A 27,463-nucleotide genomic window follows, 5' to 3' on the forward strand; every position below is an offset into this window, starting at 1 on the left:
TCGGTGGAAACGCGCCATTAGTGGTAACCTTTTATGCACAACAAAAAGAAACATATTAATATATAATAATAATATATGCTATATCTATATTCATATCATGATTGATGCTCTTGCTGGGTTTGCTAGTTAGCCAATGAAGCCATGTCCTGCCATATCAGTGTGTTTTACTTAAATTTGCCTTGAAGTATGGAACTCTTTTTATTGATTATTATTGCCATGATGCTTGTATATCAGTATTTTTAAATGACTTGGAATCAATAGAATAATAGTCACTGTCGTTTTTAAACTTCAACACATGATGAGTCGATGGTGTAGGAAAGATTGTGCTCACACATGGGTTTGTATGAACAAAGTAAACTTTTATTGTTCCACGCTCACATCCTGCAGGCGTCCAATCCTAGAACACTCTGACATCATCAATCACATCCTAGGCTGATGTTCTCGTGCTCTTTTTATCCGTCGTACCTCAATTTCCAATGCATGACAACAAATTGGACAATAGCGAGCTGTTTGTCGGCTCACCCATAGTCCAGAAAACAGGAAACACCTGGGTTCTCTTGCATCAGATCTACGCATCCCTTCATTAACTCCCTTTTTGGGCTTAATTTGGATTCTAATTAATTTCGTATATGTGTATGTGAAAGCGTCCAACTCAACTCCCTTGGTCCATACAGTTTCAATTAGTTTAAATACACTGTGTGTCGATTTTGTGAATCTAAAATAATCACAATCCAAACAATAAACACAACAATCTGAAGGAAAAACAGTCACCGTGCATCTTGTTGTCTTATCCGTGACCACAGCAACCTCAAAGGCGCCATATGTAAGAATGTGGCCGAAAACGGTTACTGCACTCAAATTCAAAATACCGAGGTCTTTTAGGTTTCGTTCTTCTGACGTAACTGGCAACCCGTGGTTGCTCGGCAGCCGAGACTCTACTGACTGCAGTGATTGGTAGACGGCGGTAGGTGGCGCCACATGACGCCAAAACATGATTTCAAAATTTGCAGTCTGCAAAAAAAAACGTTTTAATGCAAATATTTTGTCTGTACTGTTGTTGTTGGTGAGTTCAGTTTGTTATATGAACATTATTCCTGAGTCTCTGTGACATAGTAGGAGGATTTTATGGCCAGTTGCTTTAGATTTATTACATAATGCACCTTTAACTATTGATGATGTAGCCATGAAAATGACGGTATTTGTCATCTGGAGCGGCATAAATATGTAATTGCACGCAAAGCTTGGTATTGGGTTAGCCATTGTCATTTTTTTCACACAAATTACAATTGGGAAATCAGAAACCCACTGAATGTAGAGTACAAGTTTCCATTACCACTGATCCTACTATTACCCCAAAGTCGAACATTGACCTTGTCTCCAACTTGTAGCGACAAGATAGCACTGTTTGAGCCAGAGACTGGGTGATTTGGAGTATGGCCGTACCATGACACTCGTCGGTTTCCGTTGTGGTACAGGCTACCACCACATTCAACTGTGCTTGGCCAGCAGAAAGAAGTGAATGTGAAATAGAAGACTCCTCTCAGTGGCGCTGTGAAGTAGCCTGCATTTAACAAGAAGAAATAAAACCAAAGCCAAAGAGTTAATTGTGAAATAACAGTAGTTACCAGTGAAGACATAGCATTAGTAGAACGTGAATGGAGTTCGTGGGTTCCATGGAACGTTGACTGCTGACCTGTGTGTTGGTTGTAATGTCCTCCAACATTGGACAGAACACGTCTGTACACCAGAGAGTGAAGAACATTTGCAGGACCAATGGTTCCATCTATTGGCTGCGCAACAGAAAATGCAACCGTGGACTGGCCTGAAAAAAGTAGAAAAAAAAAAAACACTATCAGACCAATATTGAATCAACTGAGTCCACGTCATGGACCAATAATAATACACTTTTATGTTTATCAAGAGAATGAACCTGTGCTATGTTGAATTACCTCGGTCCACTTTGCCGAGTTCAGTCACCGTCTTGTTCAGAGCAAAGAGATTCTTCTCGCTCGCCTCCAGCTTCTTGTTGGTTTCCTCCAGTGCCGTCACCGTCGCCGAAAGCCTCTCTCTCAGAGCGCCCAGCTCCGTCAGAACCGAGTAGATGGGCGGTTTACATTGTTGGTCGAGTGCCGGCGCGTTCTTCGCGGAGCCGGCGCGTTCTTCGCGGAGCCGGCGCGTTCTTCGCGGAGCCGCCACTGTCCTCGACCTTGGTGTCTGCTCGGTCCTCGTGTGTCAGGTGGTTCGCGCGGATCTCGTTGCCCTCGCCTTCGGCCTGGCCTTCGGACCGACCTGCGAGCAAACACAAAAGCAGCACAGCTGATAATCTCATCGTTCTTTCGCCTTTGAGGCTTCAGCAAAATCGACTTTTTCGCAAATCAAAAGATGGTGTGCCAACCGAGAACGGAGCTCGTTATTTATAGGTGAAGCCCAGGTTAATTATTGTATGTGCTTCAAGGATATTCCGTGTTAAATGAAACAACAACATTAGACTTAGCACTGTAATAAACTTTATCTTCTTTCCATATGACCTGCTGACAAGTTGTTTGGCACGCAAACATTCATCGAGGCCACCCGGTTTAACAACAGAATCGGTGCACTCCCAAATCCAGATCTGCCAGATCAATCCAGTTATGTTGTCGTTTATGGTCTGCATATAATCAGGTGATCGCCCACAATAAAAGTCTTATTGTTCTTTATTAGAAGCGTTTTGAACAGGGTATTCGCGGGGTCTTAAAAAGTCTTGAATCCAATAATTTGAATTTAAGGCCTAAAATCTCATAAAAGGTCTTAAATACAATTTTGAAAGGTCTTAAAAATCTGTTAACGTTACTTTTAATTTAAAACATGCGTAAACTTCCGTCTCGCTTTTATCGAGCACCACTAGCTAGTGTGCTGTGCGCGCGCCCCCGCGGTGTTACAGCTTAGCATAGCAGCGGAGAAAACTTAAACGAAAGCCCACAGCTAAGCCGAATCGCTTGCATAAGATGGGTAAGTGCAAGTCCAACGATTTGTGCCTCCAATTTTCCTTGGCAGTATGGACGTGAAATGGGTCTTACATTGTATTCATTACGGTCTTAAAAAGTCTTCAATTTGACTTGTTGAAACCCTGTTTGAAACTATCTTTACATCTTGATGACAACAACAATTCTCATTCGTTTAGGATAAAAATAGATTGGATTCCCTACTTTCCTGTACGACTTTAGCCGGTTTAACCTCTCTCCAGTCAAAGTGGTCAAACTTGATTCTTCGCTGGTCCATTTTAATCTTTTAATCTCCTTTATTTTATTACACCTGTATCGCACTTTATCTCCATTTGTTTCCTTGATAAACTTAACCGAGGAGCTTGGTGCCAAGGTGCAACTGATACTTAACGTCTGCGACCCAGTGGCTATGAATAGCTACTTGTTTGTGCGGTGAGTAAAGTTGTGTCTGCGGGAAAGAAAGGATTTGAGGGAGAGGGAGAAAGATTACGAAAGGAAGGCAGAAATAACAATCGTACAAACAAAATATGCGATGAATTCGAGGGTTTTAACAGATCGGCTATCACCAGTGCCACATAAAGACGACTGTAAGCAGTGAATCAAAGAGAAACAGTTCAGTCCTCGTTACCGTCATGGAGTTTACCCGGCGTTCCTTGCCAATGGAATGGGAAGAGCGATGGAGGCAGGAAAAGGAAAGGAGGCGAAGACTGATCGAAGAACAGGGAATAGAGCAGGACAACCGGGAGCTGAGGTGGATCGTTGCTTACAACGACTCCAGGATTGGCCTTGTGAGTACAAGGGGTAAGGAAGAAGAGACGGAGGCGCGAGGAATCACTCAGCATACGAGTGAGGAAACGTTTGAGGAGAAAGAACGCGGCGGCGATGACGATATCCACGTTTACCGCAGCAAAACATCTTCCAAACAGATAGTTCAGGCCCTTCAGGAACTCCGGGATTCACCTCTTCTCACAGACCTGACTCTGACCACCGACGACGGCAGTATCTTCCACGTGCACTCCGTTATCCTCGCTTCTATCAGCTCCTTTGTCCTGGAGAAACTGGCGGTGGGAAAAAATCAACCACGAGGGGATGAGGACGCAGAAGCACACGGGTGGTCGCTTTCTCTGGGACACGAGGTGGATCGCGTCGGGGTTCAGGCAATTCTGGAGTTTGCCTACACGGGGGAAGTGTTTTCCTTAAACGAGAACAACGCGGCTCACATCGAGGCTGCGGCTCAACTGCTGGGGGTCTCCAGAGTGCTGGATCTCTGCAGCAAAGAGGAACGGATGAGGGGGAATGGAACTGCCACGATGGAAGGGATAAAGACGTCTGCTTTGGAAGAGATGAAGATCACGCTTAAGTCTGTCGAGCAACTGTGGGCAGACAGAGTGGGGTGTGATGTGATTTTGGATGTGGATGGGACTTTATTCCATGGTGAGTAGACACTATTACGACTGCAATGGATGCGTATTGTGTTGATTGTTCAATTTTTACGTTTTCTTCTCTCTGAAGTTCACAAAGTTATCCTGGCGGCAAACAGTGGCTACTTTCGTGGCATGTTCACCTGCGGAATGAAGGAATCCCATCAGGTCTGCGTTTCCCTTCCCTTACTGTTAGCATCTGAATTAGAGGCACTGATCGACTGCTCGTACAGTGGGAACCTTCCACTCAACTGGAGCTGCGTCTTTGAGATGACTTGCACTGCCTTGCAGCTTCAGTTCCAGCCGGCCCTCTCACTTTGCCTCGACTTCATGCGTCAGGAAATGGAGGCAAGGTCGTGCCTGGACATTGCGTCTTTCGCCGAAGCTTATGGGATGCCGGCTCTCCTTGAAGAAGCTAACGACTTTGTCCTGAGGAACTTCTGGGAAGTGTCGTCCACAGAGAAGTTCCAGGACCTACCGGCGGAGAAGCTCCTGGACTTCCTCCGCTGCGATGGTCTCTGCGTGCCCTCAGAGTTGGCCGTATTTCGAGCTGTAATCTCGTGGATCGAAGCCGACCCCGAGAAGAGGTTGGACCAGGCTGGCCAACTGATGACCGCAGTCCGGTTTCCCCTCATGACATTTCGAGAGTTCAGAGAGGTCAGGGCCATTAACCTGCGACTGGAGTGCTTCGGAAACAAAGATGTCGAACTCTACGGTTCAGCGCTGAAAGAATTTGGTTTCAGCGTTCCACAAACGCAGGATCGGTGGAGAATCAGGCGACCCAAGGATGCTCTGGTTCTGGTCGGGGGCGATCAGCTGAATGAAGATATGGGTCAGCGCTCGCCAAGCAGGCAACTTTGGTTCGCTAACTCCCTGCGCAGCGGTACAGGGTTGGTGAAGAATATCGAATGGAGGAGTCTTGGTGACATGCCAGACAGGCCTAGGTTCAGGCATGGAGTCGCAGCCTTGGACGGGAAGTTATATGTGTTTGGAGGATGTCACTTCTATACCAAGGATGACATCATGAAATCTGCATACAGGTAAACGGAGATCGCCGTCTTCACGCTGTCATTAAAATATACAAAACTGAGGTTTAATTTTCCTCAATATTTACCTTTTGTTTTACTAGTTATGACCCTGTGCAGAGCAGCTGGAGGAGATTGGCCGACATGCAGGAGTTAAGAAGCAACTTCTCTGTCGTGGCACACGGCAGCCGCTTCTACGCTATTGGTGGAGATAAAGAAATCAACACCAACGTAGACAGCGTTGAGATGTACGACCCGGACACCGATTCCTGGAGGTACGACATTTGTGTTACAAATATTTTAATGCAGTCCCGGATTTCAAATTCCTTGGTCCCTACCAACCATCTATGCAAACGTTATACAAAACTTGCCAGTATGGGGCAGTTACACAAGGTGTTATCAATCTCATGACTTTGTCAAGTAAGAGCCATTAATTCTATCAGTATTCATTTTATTTATCACCTGCTAGCATAGCTAACAAATACTGTATTTCAGAAGCTATATGGCAATTCTTAAGTGGAACTCAGGAATCATGATGTTTTCCTCTTCTGCTACATTCCCATCTGATGCCTCCCTGTATTGTTTGGTTTTTCCCCAGCTTTGTCAAGCCTCTGAGTCAGACTCTGAGTGGGTTTGCTGCCGCTGCTCTAGATGAAGGAATCTTCATTTCCGGAGGTTTCGACTCTAAGTACGTGTGTCTCGTTTCCATGTTCCTGTACCACCCAGACAGAGGAACCACCTACCTGGCCGACATGGCCCGTGACCGGGCCCAGCATTGCATGGAGGCGCTGCGCGGCCGCCTTTACGTCAGCGGTGGAGTGTGCAACCTCAGGACGTTCTACACCGACCAACAAGCCTGTGAGGTTTACGATCCCGTCACTGATTCCTGGTCTGCTTTCGCGTCGCTCCCTGTGGCCCATGTGGGCGCCGCCTCGGCCGTCCTGGAAGAAAAGATCTACATATTGGGTGGTTATTGCCAGGACGATTACAGTGAGTCTGGATTGGTGCACAGGTTTGATAGCAGCACACAGCGATGGCAGACCATGGGCAAACTTCCTTCTGCTGTCACTGACATTAGGGCGTGTCTGCTCCGACTGCCTGAAGCCTTGAGGAACTAAGGCTACATGCTCCTGATACAGATAGATCTGCCATCCACACTACTAAGACTAAGAAGGCAGTAGTCTGGATGGGCAAAAACTAGGCTTTTGCTTCATCCTTTTCAAAGGTTCTGCTTTCTTTGTCTCTGGAGCTTGGGGTTGTATGGATGGCAGATGTAGGGCCAATTCCAATTCCTATCTTAACCCTCAATCTTAACCCTCAAGCTCAACCCTTAATCTTAACTGGCCCTCAAAACCAAGTGTTGAGGGTTAATTGTGTCACTTAGAAATGGGACACCCCTTAAATGCAGATACGTCTTCAGACTGTAGGGGGCAGAGTAACGCGAAAGCTGCGTCCAGTCTGTCAACTCCAAAAAAGAAGAAGAAGTTTCGTTTCGCTGCTTTCAGCGCCATCTTTGTTATGGCAAAACACTCAATGCATTCTGGGTAGCCCTTGCTCCCAAGGGTGGTCTCGGAAAATCTCAATATTGAGGGCGATACAGCCCTTAAACTTGGCCCTCAACTTAATTTTCCTGAGAATCGGGACAGCACTTGCACTAGAGGGAGTGCGCATTTTTGAGATTGAGGGTTAAGATTGAGGATTAAGCAAGGAATTGGAATTCACCCATAGTGTGGATGGCAGATGTGAAGTATATGTGAGGAAGAGGAGGTAACGCTCGTACTTTAACGTTGGCGATAATGGTGTTACTTCAAAAGCTCAAAAATACGTTTGTGAGCTATCGTAGTATACATTGACTTGTCATTTAGATGAGGATGCCTAATAAAGTGTCAGGAGTGTCACCTGTTGTGCTTTTTTTTTTTTGCCGCTGTAGCTTCCACATTTGACATTTTAAGAGGTCAAAGGTCTTCCTCATATTTCGGTGGCAACGCGCGTTCATTTGGGTTCCTGTTGACTTTCTATCACCTGAAACCAATTTGTGGCTGGCCATTGGGTCAGAAGGTCGTCAGAGGTTCAGAAGGTCATCACAGGTTAAGGACTTCTATCGAGACCCGGGTTCCAGACCTGGTCGCAACAAGGGTCTTTCACCATGGAGTTGTGCATGTTCTCCCTGTATGCGCGTTGGTTTCCTCTGGGTTCTCCTGTTTCCTCCCACAGTCCAAAAACATGCAGATTTGGGGATTAGGTATAATTGGACACTGTTAATTGACTGTGAGAGTGAATGGTGGTTTGTCTATATTTGTGGCCCTGTGATGGACTGAAGGAGATTAGCACAGCACCTCCCACGACCCTCATGTGGAGGACAAAGCGGTAGAAGATGGACAAGTTGAACCAGTGTACCTAATAAAGTGGCCTGTGAGTGTAAAGTAAAGTGTAAGTAACAAAAAAGTTATTCAAATAATATTTTTATTCTCAACATGGAAATCACTCACTGCCTGCAATTGTTCAATAGTACAGATATTTTCAGCTCTTACGATCTTAAACGCTGCGGCAGAGACAGCACAGACGCTCGAATGTCATTGTTCGGCCCGGGCATCTTGCCCATGTTCTCCCATCTCTGCGTGGCCGGGTCGTAGCGGTGCACCGTTTTCGTGTCGCTGTAATCGTCCTGGCTGTATCCGCCCAGCACGTAAAACTTTCCCTCCAAAACGGCACTTCCCGCGCCGACGTGCGGCACCGGCAGAGACATGAAGGTGGTCCACGCGTTCGCGGCCAGACTGAACGATTCGCAGGTCAGCTCGTCCACGATGGTCGTGCGGTCGTCGACGGAGTTCCCGCCCGCGACGTAGAGGCAGCCGCCCAGCGCCTCCATGCAGTGGTACGCCCGAGGTCTCGTCATGTTGGCGAGGTGCACGCTTCCTGTTTCCGGGTGGTAGCGAAACGTGGTCGCGAGACACCAGTCGTCGTTCATCCCTCCTGAGATGAAGATCTGCCCCTGGGAAACTCTTGCCACGTGTCCAGTCAGAGGTAAATCCAAAGGCCGGGTGAATCTGAGGGACAAAACGGGAGTGAGTTAAAGGCCCCGTCCCAATACCTCCCCTAACCCTACATTTTTGCCCTAACCCTACATTTTTGCCTTAACCCTACATTTTTGCCCTAACCCTACATTTTGCTCGTTCACGTGTAGGGGGGAGCAAGGGGAAATGTGATTTTCCCCTTATAATCAACCCTCAAAATGTAGTGAACTCCGATGCGGGCTTAAAATTAAGTGGAAGATGAAATTACCCATGATGCTTTGCGAATTCAGCGAGCCGGCTGATATTTTTCAACAAAGATGGCGGCCACATCTGCCGACTAACATTTTCGTTGTAATATATTTTCGCAAATAAGCATGTTACAGTGCCGAATTGTGTTGGAATATGTTGGTTTGATACACATCCAAAGGACGAGGAGGAAAATTAGTTTTTCCTTCAAAAGTAAGGAAATTTCTCAAATTTTAATTTTTTCTCTCAAAATGTAATTTTTTCTCTCAAAATGTAATTTTTTTTCCAAAAAAATGTTTTTTTTACCTCAGCTAGCTCTGCTACATCTGGGTAGTGTTTTGGATGTTTGTACCAGCGTTCACTTGAACACGAATACCATGGACTTGTCAGATTTCAATCACATTCGTGATATAGCGTTTACGAGGACAGAGAAAAACAAACAGCTGATCCGCCGGCATTTTTCCTGAATGAAAATAGTAGCACGCTCCACCGGTAGAATTGTCAACATGTGACCTAGGTTAGCACGTTCGTTACGTTCACTATGCTAATTTGCATGTTGTGATGTCCCAATACCACTTCCCCTCAACGAGGGGAATTTAAGGTTAAGGGGACTCAAAACCAAGGTGAAATATTAAGGGGGAGATATTGGGACGGAGCCTAAACGTCTTACTTTAAGCGACTGAAGCTAGCCAAATATTGGGTCAAACCAGGTGCTCTTATGGGCTACTCCACTGCAACTACTCTGCATACAGTTGGACGAAAGACACAATAAAACATGTGTCCTTATTAGCCGTAAACTAACGGCTAACTGAGTTTTAAAGGGAGGGAAAAGGCCTCATTTTGAAAATACATATCCTACATAATGTACATACATACATACCTCCAAGAGTTTGTAGCAGGGCAGTATCGCTCCACGCTATCCCTACACTCTGGGTGACAGTGGCCACCAATGGCGTAGATCTGTCCGTCCAGCACAACCACAGAGAAGAAGCATCTCTTCTGCTGCATTTCAGGAAGACTCTCCCAGCTGTTTTCACTTGGGTCGTACCTACAGATGCGTAGAAACGATGGTATGGAATATAGATTTAATCAGGGTGTCCATCCATCCGTGCATCCTTACAAAGTCTTAAAAAGTCTTAAATTCATGTAACTAGAATTAAGGCCTTCAGGTGTCTTACTCAAAGTTCTTAAATTTGTTGGGGAAGGACATGCTTGCTAGGCTATCAGCTAGCAAGCATGCAGATGTCTATTGTAGATGTAGAGAGGCGCTGATATAAATAGATATCTGCATGCTTGCTAGCTGGTCTGCGACTATGGGTAAGTGCAAATTTGTTGAGAGTTGGCTGGACGACAATTATCGCCTATATTTATAGTGTTTTGGGTCTTAAATGTGACTTGCTGAAACCCTGTTAACACTGTGCATGAATGTGGAATTCAACATATATATATATTACCTCAAAACAGAATTCAGGGTGTCGTAGAGGCCGTAATACTTCTTTCCCCCGAACACGTACAGTCGTCCGTTGACCACGGCCACCTCGTGACTGAACCTCGCCGGCTCTGGCATTTCCCCCAGCCTTCTCCACTCCAGGGCCTTCTTGACTCCGGTGTGGTTCCTCAGGGAATTCCCAAACCAGAGTTCCCTGCTGATTATCCGCCCTCCGAAGTCCTCAGTGATGTGGTCGCCGCCGATCAACACCAGACTCTCTTTGGGCAGATAGGTGCGGTACTGGCTGTGCGCCGCGGCCTCGTTGGAGCAGAAACTCTCCAAAAGGGTTTGGTAGAGTTCGTCGAGGCCGTGCTCGGACCACATGTCCAACGATTGCACCTCTTTGAATTCCTTGAATGTCATCAGGGAGAAATGGATTGTTTTCATGAATTCCTTGGTGAGTCTAATCCTGGTCCTGGGCTTAGCTTGAATCCATGCCACCACTGCTTTGAATACGACGAGCTCGGACGGAACGCAGAGTGAGCGACTTTTCAGGTACTTGAGAAGCTGTCGGGCCGGCAGGTCCTTGAACTTGGACGTGCACGCAACCTTTTGGAACTGCCGCAGCACGTAATCGTCCGCGACTTCGAGTAACTGCGGCATCTCGTAAGCCGCGGCAAAAGACGCCACGTCCAGGCAGGATTGGGGGTCGATTTCCCGTTGCAGGAAGCCGAGGCATAAGGAGAGCGCTGGTCGATACTGGAGCTGGAGGGCGGTGCCGGTGAGCTCAAAGACACACCTCCAGCTCAGGGACAAAGCCCCGCTGTAGGAGCAGCCAATCAGAGTCTCCAGCTCGGACGACAACAGGAAGGGCAGGTTCACGCGAGGCTGGTGCGACTCCTTCATTCCCAGGGTGAACATGCCGCGGAAGTAGTCACTGCTTGCAGCGAGGATGATTCTGTGGACTGGACAGTGGATGACATTATGTCAAAAAAAGGATATTTTCTGCACATAAAGTTTGGTGCAGAAATTGACAAGATTAGAAATAATGATTTCAGCTGTGCTAACATCATTGCACAAGGGTTTTCTCATCATCCAATAGCCTTATAACGCCATTAGCAAACACAATGTACCACTGGAAATGGGCCTCTACTCACCTATGTACATATTCCATTAAAAACCAGACGTTTGCAGCTAGAATAGACATTAACAATGTTTAGAGTATAATTCTGATTCATTTAATGTCATATTCATTGAAAAAATTAGTTTTTCCTTCAAAAGTAAGGAAATTTCTCAAAATTTAATTTTTTTTCTCAAATTTTAATTTTTTTTCTCAAATTTTAATTTTTTCTCTCAAAATTTTAAAAAAATTTCTAATTTTTTTCACAATTTATATTTTTTTCTCAAAATTGTTTTTTTTCCCTAAATTTAATTTTTTTCCCTCAAATTTTTATTTTTCTCTCAAGCTTTTTTTTATCTCAAAAAAAAGTTTCTCAAAAAAATTTTTTTTCTCAAAATTTCTTTTTTTTCTCAAAATTACTTTTTTTTTCTCAAAATTACTTTTTTTTCTCAAAATTACTTTTTTTTCTCAAAATTACTTTTTTTTCTCAAAATTTCATTTTTTTTCCTCAAAATTTCATTTTTTTTTCTCAAAATTTCATTTTTTTTCTCAAAAGTTCATTTTTTTCTCAAAATTTTATTTTTTTCTCAAAATTTCTTTTTTTTATGTGTTTTTAAAAAAAACCATAACATTAAGCTATTTCGTTAATGTTGGTCACATTTTCCTGTCTTTTCTGTAAGACTGTAAACTTACGTTAGCATCCCTTCCTGAACCAATTACTCCCCGCTACAAATTCCACAGAAAATCAGCTATTTTTAGTGCTGGGCACGTTAACGGCAGATAGCGGCGCTAATGCAAGTTTTCATGACGACTGACCGGAAAAAGACGCGGTTGACGTCGTGTTTACGTGCCCCGGCACCGGAGTGCGTTAGCTCCTTTAGCGCCGTGAGCGCTGTTAGCATGCCTACAGTGGAACTGGAGTGTTCTGTTATTATTAAACAAAAAGAGCAACGTTACAAATAACCAGCGTACCTGTGTACTGCGTATGTGTGCCTCTGTTTTTAAAGGTTAGCGTTACTTTAGAGACTAATTTTAACAATCGGGAGTCACTTAAATGACGTCACGCGCGTCTTTTTCCCGCCAGTCGTCATGGAAACGCGTTTAACGCTAACGTCGGTGCCGCTAACACGTCGTTGATCCTAGCAAACGCTGTACTCACCGTGAAGTGATTTCCCGATGCCTTCCAGAAAAACATCGCAGCCGAGCCCTTCCGTCCACATCTGTCTGATGGAGCGAAGGCTGATCCTCATTTGTTCCTCAGCAGAGATTCTCTTTTCTTTCTTGGTCTTCTTCTCTCCAGCATTTGCGGAGCCTTCTTCTTCTTCTTCAGAGCAGACGTCCATCACCCGGTGGGCACCGAGCGTTTGAGCTGCAGCCTTTATCCGTTCCACGGTGTCCTCGTTCAGTGGAGACACGCGTCCGGAATAGGCAAACTCCACGATCGCCTCCAAGCCAACGCGGTCCACGTCTGGGCCCAGACGGAGAACCCACCTGCCCGGTCTGTCGGCGCGATCGATATCTATTACGCGTCTCCTCAGAGTTTGCCAGATGAGGGCGCTGACGGCCGCCAGGACGAGGGAGTGTACTTGGAGAGTCTTCCCGTCGTTTGTGCGGATACTCAGGTCAGTGAGGAGGGAGGAGTCCTTGAAGTCCGTCAACGTCCGGAATATATCCGCGGGATAATCGTCTTTGTGGAACATCTTCATCGCCGCACCTTCGTCGCCACTATCCACAGTGTCGTCGTGCGGTGAATGTTCTGCTTCCTCGTCGTCGTCTGCAGAGTCTTCTTCTTCCTCCTCACAGTCCAGAAAGTCTTCCTCGTCCAGCGGCCTCTCGCTCGCGTCTTCCCCCGTGGAAGTCCACGCTTCTCCGACGCTGCTCTCAGTCGGAATCGAGGTTTCGCGCGAATCGTCGAGGTCCTTGGGGTCAACGCGATGTTCCTCTGAATCATCATCATCATCATCTAATCCGGGATCAGATCCCTTCCAGTCAAGATCTTCATGACCAGATTTTGCTGAATCTGAAAGCTCTCTCTCTCCCTCCTTTGTCTCCTCCTCTTCTTCATCAAGCCCATCCCGACTCCCTCTAACCTCCCTCTGGACCTTGTCCACCCAAACCTCAATCTCTGCTTCATTTCCTCTTGGTTCCTCTCCGTCCTCCTGCTCATCTACCTCCATTTCTCCCTCTTTCTTCTCCATTTCTTCAGCCTTCTTCCCTTCTTCTTCGTTCCCATCTGCTTCATCTACTGTTCCGTCTCTCTCTCTTCTCCACTTTGCCTCCTTTGTGTCCTCCTCCTCCTCGTCCACGTTCATCTCTACCTCCTCTTCCTCCTCCTCCTCCCATTGTTCTCCATCAATCCCCTCCTGACTCCCTCTAACCTCCAGCTCTTCTACCTCCTCGTTCACGATTGCCTCCATCTTTACCTTCTCGCCATCCTCTCCTTTCCTACCAGCTTCGTTTACCTCATCTCTGCCTGTATCCTCCTCCTCCTCCACCTCTCCTCCATCTTCCCCGTTCACCTCCACCTTTGCCCTCCGACTCCCCCTCTCCTCCGTCCATCGCCGCCTCCTCCTCCTCCTCTCGTTCTTAACTTCCGTCCATTCATCCCATTCCTTCTGGAAGCACGGGTTAGCGACTGCCGTGCGGTGCAACGACATGAGGTATAAGTTTGACCTCTGCTTATCCTGACTCTGGACACATCAACACGTCCCGGAGGACAAAGGATGTTTAAGAAAACTTACTTTTTTCACCAAAGATAATCCACTGCTGCAGTTATTGGTGTTAGCAGCTCCACTTTTTTATCCTGTCTTCACACACAAGCTGTGTCATCTGTTTTTCCTCCTCTACCTCCCTCTCTCTCTCTCTCTATCTCTGATTTCCCTCTTTCCTTCTCTCTTTCTGTCTCTCTCTCCTCTTGACAGTTCCAGAGAGGCCAGAGTGTCCATAAATCCTCGTACAGTGTTTTGTCATGAAGTCATTCAGATTCCTGGCAGTTTTTGGATCTGTGTCGACCTCAAACACTGATGTTTACATCGACGGTTAGCGCCTCTATTGTTCGTTATAGGGAAAATGTTTTTGTTCAGGTCAATGATTGTTTAATTTTTTTCCTTTTTTCCTTGCAGGTTCTGAAACAATGCAACTAAATATAATTTGATGACCAAGCTGTTAGCAACATAACTGTGCTAACGCGTTTTAGTGTCCAATGTTGTGCGTTTGTGCACAAGAATGGAATCGTCGCACTTTTGGATCACAACGCGTTTCATCTTTTCTAGTGCTGGGCACGCTAACGGCGTCAACGCTTACATGTGACGCGTTTCCATGACGACTGACCGAGAAAAAGAAACGCGCGACATCATGTTTTCGTGCCACGGCACCGGACTCCAGTCACCGTTTACCAGTTAGCTCCTTTAGCGCCACTAGCCCGCCTACACTCTTAGAAATAAAAGTGCTAAGTAGAACCTTATAAGGTTCTTCAACTTGTCCTCATAGGAGAATCCCTTTTTGGTTCCAGGTAAAACCTTTTTGTAAAGGCTCCACCTAGAACCCTTTTGGAGGGTTCCACCAAGAACCCTTTTTAAACCCTTTATTCAGGAAAAGGTTTTTAAAGGGTTCTCTGGATCAAAATGGTTCTTACTGGAACCACTAGTGTTACCAAGAACCCTTGAAAAACTGGAAAGGATTTTTCAGAAGAAAATGGTTCCAGGTAGAACCTCATTCCTTGTAGAAGAACACGTCATGCGTCAACGTTGACGCCTATAACGTACCCAGTACTATTCAATCTTCTAAGCCCATGAGATCTAGTGAAGGTAATGCAGGGTTCACAGCAAAGGTGTCACCATTCGCCCAATTTTTCTTTGTAATTGAAACGGACGCTTAAAAATCTGCTGCCATCTAGGGATGGGAGGCCTTCATGCAACATAAAACTGGTATCGACTGGTACCGATCGTATCGTAGAGACTTTGGGAGGAGCCAGCAGGATACGACTCAAAATCAACGGATTGGATATGGGAAAAAGAGTCAATCTGATACGGTCTGTAAACCCTGAATATAATAATAATACTGCATATGCTCAAATTAGACGTGCCGCACATGTCTATCTCATTGTTGGAGCATACGGTATATATATATATATATATATATGTATACGTGTATACGGTTATTCGCATAGCTGTCCAACCGTTTGCTTGACTGACTTCACTTTGGCCGATTTTTGGACCAGAAATGCAGGCGGTGTCGGTTGAAATGTGACGGATAAACCGCTAAAACGAGCCACATCCGCCACCGTCACCTTGCCTCTCGCACGGTGACCCCATCGAACCCTTGAGGCCTTTGGTAACTTTCACGACATTTATGGCAATAGAGAGAGGATACGCGAGGCACTGTGCCACGCATGCGATGCCGAGCCCAACACGTGGTTACTGCACTTTACGTTTCTGTAATTCGTGCTAAAAGGATTTGACTCAAGCAACCGATAAACATGAAAATAATCCCCTGAGGCACCAACACAAGACCATGTGCCTCAAGAGCTCTGCAGAGGCCCTGGCAGGTATCTGGAGTCGGAACCGTATGACTTGGGGATCAGTATTAAATGCCTGAAGGGTCAACAGTGTGATCGCGTTGCTACTCCATGGCCAAACGCAGTGGTATCTGGGTCAAGTTAAGAGGAGGAGGAGGAGGAGGCGGACAACAAAACAACACCGACAGACAAAGCAAACAGCTGGGTCACACTGTTGAGTTAACCTTGACTTTAAAGAACATAGCTTTCGTGGCGTCTCGAGCGGCTGATCCGTCGCAAATATGCTCTCCCTTTGTGTTGACGCGGTCAGAAATAGCAACTGGCTTCATACCTGACAGTTTTCGGAAAGAGGAAGTTACCGCGGCGACTTAAACCCTAACATAACTGCAAAAGGTTACAGGTTTCACAACATGTTGCTTGAGGACACAGATCTGCCTCCTGGCACGTGGGCGAGGCCTTCAAGACCTATTTGAATCCGACTTGTTCGACAAGGTAAAGTGTGTTGTGTGCAAAGAAAGACCTGATCCCAAATTCTGAATATGACGGCAAGAAGACAAAAAGTAAAAAGTATTTGGCCACACATTGCATTCAGGTGTTTTAATCAGGCTTTGGACTCTAGGCCTCTTATCTCCAATGAAGGATCTTAAAGGGATAGTTTCGGAATTTCGGACATAAGACCTATTTTCCAACTCAGCCCATGTGATGGTGACGTCTGGAGACGTTTTCAAGAAATTTCATTCAGTTCTTCCAGTTGCCGAGTTCGCTGGCGCTATGGTTAGCGCAAGTCAATGGTACGAGCTAGCTCATACCGACTCCACAGTGCACCCGAGGCAAATCGATCGTAACGGCAGACTATCGATGTACATATCTGTGTTGATAGAATAATATTTGAAACAAAACTAACCTTGCATCGCATGAATTTTTAAGGGACTACTTTCTCAGCAGCAGCGGAATCAGTCCGCCGCTGCCATAGCCTAACAGGAAGTGTGAGCCTAACAGGAAGTTGGTTTTATTTCAAACATTCTATCAACACAGATATGTACATCGATAGTCTGCCGTTATGATTGATTTGCCTCGGGTGCGCTGTGGAGTCGGTATGAGAGTTTCTAATGACATGCTAGCTGGTACCATCGACGTGCGCTAGCCATAGCACCAGCAAAACTCTGCAACTAGAAGAACTGAATGAAATTTCTTGAAAACGTCTCCATCACACCGGCTGAGTTGGAAAATAGGTCTTTTGGACAATGGACAACAGTTTGAGGAAGGCCCTTCAGACCCCCCGGTTTGACTTTTGACTTTGGTGTGGAGGAACTTGACCGACCCCCGGCCTGACCTCAACCCCCATCGAGCACTTTTGGGACAAACTGGAACAGAGATTGCGAGGCAGGCCTTCTTCTCTTCTCTTCTCGCCCAAAGATCTTCAGGATTTGAAGTGCGGCAGCTGCAAAAGCTGCAAAAACAACTCCAGATTAAAGTCCCGTATAAGCACTTGAATACGTCACTACAGTCTTGTCAAAGTCAGTCAAAGATCTCGTACAGTATCACTCAGTGAATGAATAGTCCGTCTCCTCCGCACTTGTGCCGGTCACCATGGCGACGCACCGATGCTTCAGAGAGGAGTGGGGGGAGCGAGTGGTTCCTCAAGAGGGACGAGAGGCTGATAAGAGTAGAGAAAATGTGTTGTTTCCGCCCACTTTGGTTGAAAGAAAATAGACTTAAAGGAAATTCAGAGACACTTTTTTGGTCAAAATACAATCTAGTTTTATTGAACTCTTCATGAAACGGAGGCGAACAAACAAACAAATAAATAAATAAATAAATAAATAAAACAACAGGGAAAAGAAAAACATTCCTAAATTAAACGTACAGTACGAGGTTATTTCAGCTTAAAGCCGCAGTGCGTGACTTTTATTTTTTTAGCTCTATTGTCGATGTCGTGATACCGTTATCGACGTTAGAACGTTTGCGTGATGTGTCTCTGTCAGGCAAAACTATCAGACCTGACCTCTGTGCGCGGTCGTCTCGCTTGGCTAACGCGGCGTTCCTGTTGCCGGAACGTCTTCGGTAACGTGACGTTTGTTTGTATTTTAAAAAAGTTACGCACTGCAGCTTGACGACTGATTGTCAAGCTTCTTCTTCTTCTTCTTAAAGAATAATTCGTAAAAACACGGACGAACCGTTTAAGAACCCAGTGAACGACGTCTAAGACTGAGCAACAGAGGATCCCACCTGTTTTTTAAGAAAACACACACAGTCGCCTCCGTTAAAAGCAGCAGATGCGCCGTAGATCTAACACCGCAGGCTCAATATCACATCGCTCCTGATATTGCTTTTCGACAATTGGGTCACGCTCTATTTTAAGTAAATTCATGAGAGAGAACAGAGGCCAAGGAGGTGACGACAGTGCCAAGGACACGGGAGACAGTAGGAGGCGGAGGAGTTGCATAGTTTCGGTGGTATCGTGTTTTCATATTGAGGGGGGGGGGGGGGGTGGTGGGGGTGTGGGGGGGGGGGGGGGTTTGTTGTCATGTACCTGCTGAAACATCCTCCACCTCCGCGCGTCGCTCGTTTATAAAAAAAGCAACGAGACGAGAGGTCTATTTTTACAAACGAGGGGGCGAGGAAGTGTGACGGAAGGTGAGATTTGACGAGTTCGGGCTCATTATGGAAACATCGTGGATGCAAATTTACAGAGAACACAGCGAGGAGTTTAAAATCCCTGGTTTAATATATTAATGTGTTCTGGAAGGAAGTTGTTATGAGGTCGCCATGGTCTGAAAATGTCGTACTTGGCTCCAATTTCGTCAAATCTTGGCCCAGATTTGAAGAATCCGCGCTCCCCCTGGTGGCGATTTCTCACCGATGTCGCGGCAATCGCGGATGGTGGGCCGTTGGTGCGTTTACTCGTGTTAATCCAACAAAAACCCAACCAGCAACAGCGCGACAAACAGCTTCGATTTAAGTAGGAACCCGGTAGGTCGACCCGCAAACGTTTATTTGCTCAAATTCAAATATCGCAACTAAGCAAGACGAGACGTCAAAAATCTAAATCCTAACCATCTAACGTCTTACGAAGCAGTCTCGGTTTAAATCGCCTTACGTCAGAACGGAGATCCACAAATTGAGCCTTTCTTACGCCAGTCTCTGGTTCTGACCTCAGATACGACCTCCAGTCCAGGTGGTGGCGCACTCCTGTTTACGTACATGGTGTACATGTGAGGTCTATATCCTAGCAAGAAATTGCTAGAACTTGAGATTGCGTATTTATGTGAGGAACGCTAGAAGCAGAAGTTCACAGATGTCACCTGGAACACCATGACCCTAAGTGGAAGCTTAGACTTCCATTTCAAACAGAGCTCTTATTGACACCAGTGGAGTCGCCCCCTGGTGGCTAACTGCCACCAGGGGGCGACTTTCAAACAGGAAAGTTCGCATACATTATTTTATTTTTTTTTTTTAATACCCAGTCGAGAGTCGGCGCAAAGCAGCAGAAAGTTTGACCCAATTAACTCAAGCTAATCGCGCTACTGTGGACGGCGCGGATCATTTGCGCTAACGCTAGGTCAACCTCTCTTCTCGCTCGCTTTGGGTGTCCACCACATAGTCCCACCTCTTTTTTTTCAAGATTTGCGAAATATCTCAACACTGATTGGCTTCCGCAACTCAAATTCACATATTGCAACTGTTTTTCTGGGATTTTTGGGAAATTCGCGTTTATTCGTTGGCTTCTCGCGAGGCTTCGGTTTAAAGTGTCAGAACAGAGACCCATAAAATCGAGTCTCTCTTACTCCGATCCAGACCTTTTTTTAAAAACATAGCATAAAGGAATGAAGTATTATTGCTGCCTTGTGCGTTGTGTCGTAGCTATGTCTTACTTAAAGGCGCCATATGTAAGAATGTGGCCAAAAACGGTTACCACATTCAAATTCAAAATACCGAGGTCTTTTAGGTTTCGTTTTCTGACGTGACTGGCAACCCGTCGCCGCTCGGCAGCTGAGACTCTACTGACTGCAATGATTGGTAGACGGCGGTAGGTGGCGCCACATGAGGCCAAAACATGATTTCAAAACATAAACATGATTTGCAGTCTGCAAAATATATTTTTTTAATGCGAATATTTAGTCTGTACTGTTGTTGTTGGTGAGTTCAGTTGATTTATATTTATTACATAAATAAACATTACGTTTTGAAATCATGTTTTGGCTTCATGTGGCGCCACCTACCGCCGTCTACCAATCATTGCAGTCAGTACCTAAAAGACCTCGGTGTTTTGAATTTGAATGTAGTAACCGTTTTTGGCCACATTCTTACATATGGCGCCTTTAATTTGAATCTCAATGCGACTTTCTTTTCGGGGTCAAGCGCTGGCCCAGGAAGGCAGGAGGAAAGACAGGAAGAGGACGACGGCGAGGGAGAGCGATAGCGGCAAAGAGAGGAGGAGGACGAGAGGAAGAGAGAGCGACGTCGGCCACAGAGACGTCGGTTTGGAGCCTCGCTGAAGGTCCGCGTCGCTGCTCGGCCGCTCGGCGTTTGGCCGGCAGATGATCAACGGCCTGACCTGCGATATGCTCTCCTGAAACACACAGACGGACATTTTGTCAACAAAAAAACTGAGCGTACACCATTTCCCATGCACTATTATTATTTTTATTGCTGCTCTATGGCACCCTCTAGTGGTAAAAATGCACCACAGTGTCCCTTTGATGATGCCTAACCATTTGGAGGCGGGGTTTACAAGGTTCCTTCGATCATGAAGGTTATAAAATTTGATTTTGTGACTCTTTCTCCGTAAAAAATGTCAAACTTTAGTGCGGCCAGCCACCAGGGGGCGATGCAATCACGCTCTTCACAAACTGCCGCTTGTGTTTTCACCTCCAGGATGGTCCTGCTGTGGCCTCGGTCAGGACTCAGCCTCAGGTTCCAGCGATGCGCCGCGTGGCTCCGCCCGCCGCCGCCGCCGCCGCCGCCGCCGCCGTCGTCCTCGCTCTCCGTCGTGTCCTGCCGCGACACCCGCGGCCGCTTGCGTCGCCGCGAGCTGATTCGCTGCAGGGAGCCGGGCTCGTGGAGCCTGCGCCAGGCGAAACGGCAAAGGTACGAGGAGGTTAGAGTTAGAGGAAGTCGTGCGCCCGCGATATTCACGTGTCAGTGAGCGCGTCACACCTGCAGTCCGTGTCCTCGATATCTGCATCTGCGTCACTCTCGCCCTGAGGATCCGATAATAAACACTCTTCCTGTGGAGGCAAAGACAAATATATATATAGTGCTAGGCATGTTAGCATGTTAACTGCGGTTAACGTTAACGCATGACACATTTCCATGACGACTGACTGGAAAAAGACACACGCACGTGCGTAAATGCCATGTTTAGGTGCCGCGGCACCGGAGTCCGATCCCCTTTTACCAGTTAGCTCTGTTAGCTCCTTTAGCACTGGTTAGCGCGCCTACAGTCGAACTGGAACGGTCTGTATCGCAGAGTAGCGCTACAAATAACTAGCCTAACCTGTGTACTGCTTATGTGTGCCTCTGTCTTTTAAAGTTTAGCGCTACTTTAGAGACTCATTTTAACAATCGGGAGTCACGTAAACACGACGTCACACGCGTCTTTTTCAGGTCAGTCGTCATGGAAACGCGTCATGCGTTAATGTGCGTTAGCGTTGACGCCGTTAACGTGCCCAGCCCTACAAATATATTATGTCTAAAGTGCTTGGCACGTTAACGCGCTAACGCCGGCTAACGGCGTCAACGTTAACGCACGGCACGTTTCCATGACGACTGACCGGAAAAAGATGGTGACACGCTTACTGTGAATCCTGCATTACCTTCACTAGCTCTCATGCTCTTAGAATATTGGGTAGTTGCTGGGCACGTTAATGGCGTTAAAGCGTGACATGTTTCCATCACGACTGACCCAGAAAAAGACGCATGTGACGTCATGTTTACTTGCCACGGCACCGTGGAGTCCAGACATCATTTACCAGTTAGCTCCGTTAGCTGCGTGAGCTCCTTTATCGCCGGTTAACGCGCCTACAGTCAAACTGGAGCGGTTTGTTTATTAAACTATTTTTAAAGTTTTGCGATTGTTAAAATGAGTCTCTAAAGTAACGCTGAACTTTAAAAAACAGAGGCACACATACGCAGTACACGGGTACGCTGGTTATTTGTAGCGCTGCTCTTTTCGTTTGATAAACAGACCGCTCCAGTTCAAGTGTAGGCGCGCTAGTGGCGCTAAAGAAGCTAACGCAGCTAACGCAGCTAACTGGTAAACGGAGACTGCACTCTGGTGCCGCGGCACGTAAACATGACGTCACATGCGTCTTTTTCTAGTCATTCGTCATGCGTTTATGTTGACGCCGTTAGCATGTTTAAAGGAGTGGTTTCTTTTATAGCTGGATGCTAAACTTTGTACGTCACTCTCTCTCTTTGCACCAGAGTCCACTGAAAATTTTATTTTTGTCAATTTTACGTCACAACACACAGCAGTTGCTGATCCACTGTTGCTTCCACCACTAAGTTTAAAGGTGCATTATGTAATAAATCTAAAGCAACTAAAGGCCATAAAATCCTCCCTAATATGTCACAGAGACTCAGGAATAATGTTCATATAACAAACTGAACTCACCAACAACAACAGTACAGACAAAATATTTGCATTAAAAAAACATATTTTGCAGACTGCAAATCATGGTTATGTTTTGAAATCATGTTTTGGCGTCATGTGGCGCCACCTACCGTCTCAGCTGTCCAGCAACCACGGGTTGCCAGTTAGGTCAGATAATAAATCCTAAAAGACCTTGATATTTTGAATTTGAATGTAGTAACCGTTTTTGGCCACATTCTTACATATGGCACCTTTAATTATGTCATTAGGTGACGCAGGCATTTTAAGTCCTTCATTCTGATTGAGCCGAGTGACAAAAACGTACCAAATGACGCAGCAGATCCTGCTTTTCCAACGTGCTAAAAATGATGATTTTCTCTATGGAGTTTGGCACAGGAGACAGAGCGCGGTTTGTAAAAGTGGGAACGAGGCTGCAAACGCGTTATCAAAGATATAAAACGGGCGTCGGGGTAACGCACCTCTGTGCCGTATCCTTCAGAGAACCTGGTCATCGTCACTCTGCTCTTTCCACAGTGTTCACACAGCCGTGTGTCCTGAGGAGGAGGGAGGAGGGTGTGGGGGAAAGAGCCGGGTTAGAAATCATCATTTCGACAGAACCACTTTGGACATTTCCTATTTAGAGCGCAATTACAGTGCGAGGAGAAACACTCTGTGGCCTCAGACAATGCCGGCCGCGGGAAGACGGCGAGCACTCACCGGCGTGGGCGGCGGCGTGGGCGGTGGCGGCGGCGGCGTGTGTGCTTCAGAGTAAAGTGTGCAGGGACCGGCCTCGCACAAACACACCACGTCCACCTCGACACAGCTCGCTCCCATCTGAGAGGGAAAAAAACACGGCTTTTTATTATGATTTAAAATGCACGAAATGGCCGATTCGTCGATCAAACGTGACATCAGGGTTCGGGAAAGTGGCTGCGCACAAAAATATTGTGATGTTTCACGGCTCTTGACAGTAGTTTTATGTTGTATTAAGGCCTCCCACCACTAGATGGCAGCAGATTTTTTTTTTAAGCATCCGTTACAATTACATTAAGACAACTTGGGCGAACGGTGACACGCTTACTGTGAACCCTGCATTACCTTCGCTAGCTCTCATGCGCTTAGAAAATCGGATAGTTTCTGGGCACGTTAACGGCGTTAAAGCGCCACGCGTTTCCATGACGACTGACCCGGGAAAAAGACGTGCCGCGTGACGTCATGTTTTACGCCAGGTCAAGTCCAGGCACAATTTACCGGTTAGCTCGGTTAGCTGCTTTAGCTCCTTTAGCGCCCCGGTTAGCGCGCCTACAGTCGAACTGGAGAATGGAATCGTCGCACTTTTGGATCGCAAAACAGATACGACGTGTGTTTCATCTTTTTCTAGCGCTAACGGCGTCAACGTTAACACGTGGCGCATTTCCGTGACGACTGACTGAAAAAGACGCGCATGACGTCATGTTTTCCGTGCCGCAGCCCTGGACTCCAGGCACAATTGACCAGTTAGCTCGGTTAGCTGCTTTAGCTCCTTCAGCGCCCGGTTAGCGCACCTACAGTCGAACTGGAGAATGGAATCGTCGCACTTAAGGACCGTAAAACAGATACGACGTGTGTTTCATCTTTTTCTAGCGCTAACGGCGTCAACGTTAACACGTGGCGCATTTCCGTGACGACTGACTGAAAAAGACGCGCGTGACGTCATGTTTTCCGTGCGGCAGTCTGGACTCCAGGCACAATTGACCAGTTAGCTCGGTTAGCTGCTTTAGCTCCTTTAGCGCCCGGTTAGCGCGCCTACAGTCGAACTGGAGAATGGAATCGTCGCACTTAAGGATCGTAAAACAGATACGATGTGTGTTTCATCTTTTTCTAGCGCTAACGGCGTCAATGTTAACACGCGGCGCGTTTCCATGACGACTGACTGAAAAAGACGCGTGTGACGTCATGTTTTCCGTGCGGCAGTCTGGACTCCAGGCACAATTGACCAGTTAGCTCGGTTAGCTGCTTTAGCTCCTTCATCGCCGGGTTAGCGCGCCTACAGTCGAACTGGAGAATGGAATCGTCGCACTTTTGGATCGTAAAACAGATACGACGTGTGTTTCATCTTTTCTAGTGCTAACGGCGTCAACGTTGACGCGTGGCGCGTTTCCGTGACGACTGACTGAAAAAGACGCGCGTGACGTCATGTGTTTTCCGTGCCTCCGCCCCCGGACTCCAGGCACTGTTTACCAGTTAGCTCCATTAGCTTTTAGCGCCACTAGCGCCCCTTCAGTCGAAACTGGAGCCTCCGTCTGTTTATTAAACGAAAAAAAGCAGCGCTACAAATACGTACGTACATGTGTGCTGTGTATGTGTCGGGATCGGGAATCGGAAAAGACGCGTGTGATGTCATGTTTACGTGACTCCCGATTGTTAAAATGAGTCTCTAAAGTACCGCTAACGTTTAAAAACAGAGGCACACATACGCAGTACACAGGTACGCTGGTTATTTGTAGCGCCGCCCTTTTTGTTTAATAAACAGACCGCTCCAGTTCGACTGTAGGCGTGCTAACCGCCGCTAAAGGAGCTAACGGAGCTAACTGGTAAACGGTGCCTGGACTGCGGTGCCGCGGCACGTAAACATGACGTCAGGTGCATCTTTTTGATGGAAACGTGTCATGCGTTAACGTTGACGCCGTGCCCAGCGCTAATATTGAAATATTGGACCACACACTCGATTAGCATTTTTAGCTCGACGCGGCTTTTCCTCCTCCTCACATTTTTAAACGGCTGAATAGCGAAGGAGCGATGGAGCCGCCTGAAGTGACTCAGGCAACGACGTCACAAACACCAGAGCGATGATTACACCTGAACTTTCCCCACATTAGTCACCGTTTATCAAAAAAAAAAAAAAACACGTCGTGCAGATTGCGTCATTTCCCCTCGCGTCGTACAGATTATTGATCTGAGCAGAAATCGAGCGAAAGTTCACCTCACAGTCGTTGGCGAACGTCTCTCTGGACGAGAAGAGGCGACGGGAGTCTGAGTCTCTCTGAAGCATCGTGACGTCTGGATCACACACACACACACACACACACACACACACACACACACTTAATTAATTAATTAATTAAGCATTTCACTAAAATTAAAACAAAAACAATTTGTCTTGGAAAAGTCACTAAAATTCCAAATTCACTTTGCAATAACGTTAAATGAACTATAATTTAACACTTTTCTCAGGTGTATTTATATTTTTATGGTAAATTTACACAAAAAGACACTTTTCTCAAACACTATTCTCAAATGCATTTGTTTTTATATGTTAAATGTAAACTAAAATAGTCCAAATTAACACTATTCTCGAGTGTATTTATCTTTTTTATGTTCAATTTGCAGTAAAATAGTCAAATTTAACACAGTTTTCGGGTGTATTTATATTTTTATCTTACATTTACAGTAAAAAAAAAAGTCAAATTTAACGCTAGTCTTGAGTGTATTTATCTTTTTTATGTTCAATTTACACTAAAATAGTCCAATTTAACACTGTTCTCAAATGTATTTATCTTTTTATGTTAAATTTACAGTAAAAAAGGGTCAAATTTAATGCTCGTCTCAAGTGTATTTATCTTTTTTATGTTAAATTTACACAAAAAGACTCAAATTTAACACTATTCTCAAAAGTATTTATCTTTTTTATGTTCAATTTGCAGTAAAATAGTCAAATTTAACACAGTTCTCAGGTGTATTTATATTTTTACGTTACATTTACAGTAAAAAAAAAGTCAAATTTAACGCTAGTCTTGAGTGTATTTATCTTTTTTATGTTCAATTTGCACTAAAAAGGTCAAATTTAACACTATTCTCAAAAGTATTTATCTTTTTTTATGGTAAATTTACACTAAAAGACTCAAATTTAACACTATTCTCGAGTGAATTTAACTATTTTAATGTTAATGTATCATTCAAGGATGCAAATTTAAGTGCATTTATTGTTTTTATTGTTGAATTTGCACAAAAAAGAGTACAATTTTACACTATTCACAATTCATACATTAAAAGTTTAAAATGTATATATATATATATATATATGTTCTTTTTCCCTCTGGTGGTGAATCAGTGAAGTGCTGAGTGTTTGGTGATGATGCTGTGAAAAGAGATTTGTCAGCATCATCATCACCATGTGTGTGTGTGTGTGGGGGGGGTGTGTGTGTGTGTGTGTGTGTGTGTGTGTGTGTGTGTGTTACGTAACAGCCTACGACAGCAGACAACTTTTCACATCAAGGGAAAAAGATGCAGTGAATAGGAAAACAGTTTTCTCATGTTGTTCAAATATAAACATATATGTATATTTACACATATACACGTATATATGTGTAAATATACGTATATGTTGTGATTTTGCGTACATTTTGAGGAGAAAAAGTGCACAAAATGACTAATAATATGAATAAATAAACAGTGACGTACCTTTAACGCATCCTGTGCGGAAGGAGCGTTTTAAAGGATGAGGAGCAGCACGCGCCGCCGACGCTCATTGTTGCGCGAGGAGGAAGAGGAGGATGAAGGAGCCATGAGCTCGCGCCGCTGCTTCGTGCGGATGTTTGACATTGTAGCGGATCCCGAGTGTGACGTGACGTCACGTCAGCGCGAGCGGATGACACGCGGAGGGGAGCTCCGGGAGCTGGCAGCTGGGAAGCGCGCGCGCTCGTGTGTAGGAGCGCTGGCAGCGGAAGTGGGCGGAGTGGGGACTTCCTTTCAAAGACTTCCCTTTCAAAATAAAAGCGACTTTGAAGCGCGTGAGGTTTAAAGGGGTAGTTCAGATTTTGACAAAATCGAAACCTGTTGTTTCTTAAATTTCTGACGTCTTAAGCTCGGATTTCCAACGTGAATTCCTTAGTTAGCGTTCCAAGATGGCTGCCACTCAACACAAACACCGCTACCTTTACCGTCAATACCACTTTTTTGGGTATTTTTTTCACATTAAATCAGTCGAGTACATGCGCTAAATGTGAATTTTTAACCGTAGACGTGTTGCTACGTCGTAATATAATTTCCAGCAGTGTTATCGACCGCTATTCCGAACTATCGCTAGCCCTAGATTTGTTTACATCCATGTTTTTTTTGGGGGGGGGGGTGTTTC

General features: G+C 45.8%; 4 protein-coding genes across 6 annotated transcripts; 1 reads left to right on the plus strand and 3 right to left on the minus strand.

Moving 5' to 3' along the window:
* Window positions 1–1,280: 1,280 nt before the first annotated feature.
* On the minus strand, window positions 1,281–3,067 carry LOC310942115 (complement C1q-like protein 2; the record flags this gene model as incomplete). The annotated part of the gene is made up of 4 exons (XM_083907422.1): window positions 1,281–1,561; window positions 1,694–1,822; window positions 1,950–2,224; window positions 3,057–3,067. The coding sequence occupies 4 exons, from the start codon at window positions 3,065–3,067 to the stop codon at window positions 1,281–1,283; spliced, it is 696 nt and encodes a 231-aa protein (XP_083763548.1).
* A 354-nt stretch (window positions 3,068–3,421) lies between these two features.
* LOC310944120 (kelch-like protein 33) lies at window positions 3,422–7,305 on the plus strand. 2 transcript variants are annotated; one of them, XM_083909812.1, is made up of 5 exons: window positions 3,422–4,415; window positions 4,494–4,570; window positions 4,694–5,442; window positions 5,532–5,702; window positions 6,026–7,305. In XM_083909812.1, the coding sequence occupies exons 1-5, from the start codon at window positions 3,614–3,616 to the stop codon at window positions 6,543–6,545; spliced, it is 2,319 nt and encodes a 772-aa protein (XP_083765938.1). In that variant the 5' UTR covers window positions 3,422–3,613; the 3' UTR covers window positions 6,546–7,305. The 2 variants fall into 2 exon arrangements, with proteins under 2 accessions (XP_083765938.1, XP_083765937.1); XM_083909811.1 differs by having other exon boundaries at window positions 4,494–5,442.
* A 574-nt stretch (window positions 7,306–7,879) lies between these two features.
* On the minus strand, window positions 7,880–14,109 carry LOC310938412 (kelch-like protein 26). The gene is made up of 4 exons (XM_083902905.1): window positions 12,396–14,109; window positions 10,142–11,081; window positions 9,568–9,735; window positions 7,880–8,474 (listed from the first exon to the last, which is right to left on the minus strand). The coding sequence occupies exons 1-4, from the start codon at window positions 13,891–13,893 to the stop codon at window positions 7,955–7,957; spliced, it is 3,126 nt and encodes a 1,041-aa protein (XP_083759031.1). The 5' UTR covers window positions 13,894–14,109; the 3' UTR covers window positions 7,880–7,954.
* Window positions 14,110–17,544: 3,435 nt separating this feature from the next.
* Window positions 17,545–26,929, minus strand: LOC310939218 (uncharacterized protein). 2 transcript variants are annotated; one of them, XM_083903906.1, is made up of 7 exons: window positions 26,791–26,929; window positions 25,313–25,389; window positions 23,068–23,184; window positions 22,830–22,904; window positions 20,913–20,983; window positions 20,625–20,820; window positions 17,545–20,325 (listed from the first exon to the last, which is right to left on the minus strand). In XM_083903906.1, exons 2-7 carry the CDS (start codon window positions 25,379–25,381, stop codon window positions 20,110–20,112), a joined length of 744 nt encoding a protein of 247 aa, XP_083760032.1. In that variant the 5' UTR covers window positions 25,382–25,389; window positions 26,791–26,929; the 3' UTR covers window positions 17,545–20,109. The 2 variants fall into 2 exon arrangements, with proteins under 2 accessions (XP_083760032.1, XP_083760033.1); XM_083903907.1 differs by having other exon boundaries at window positions 25,318–25,389; window positions 26,791–26,916.
* Between the last annotated feature and the right edge of the window lie 534 nt (window positions 26,930–27,463).

This window comes from Microchirus variegatus (genome assembly GCF_963457635.1).
Source record: "Microchirus variegatus genome assembly, chromosome: 2".
NCBI classification, from domain to species: domain Eukaryota; kingdom Metazoa; phylum Chordata; class Actinopteri; order Pleuronectiformes; family Soleidae; genus Microchirus; species Microchirus variegatus.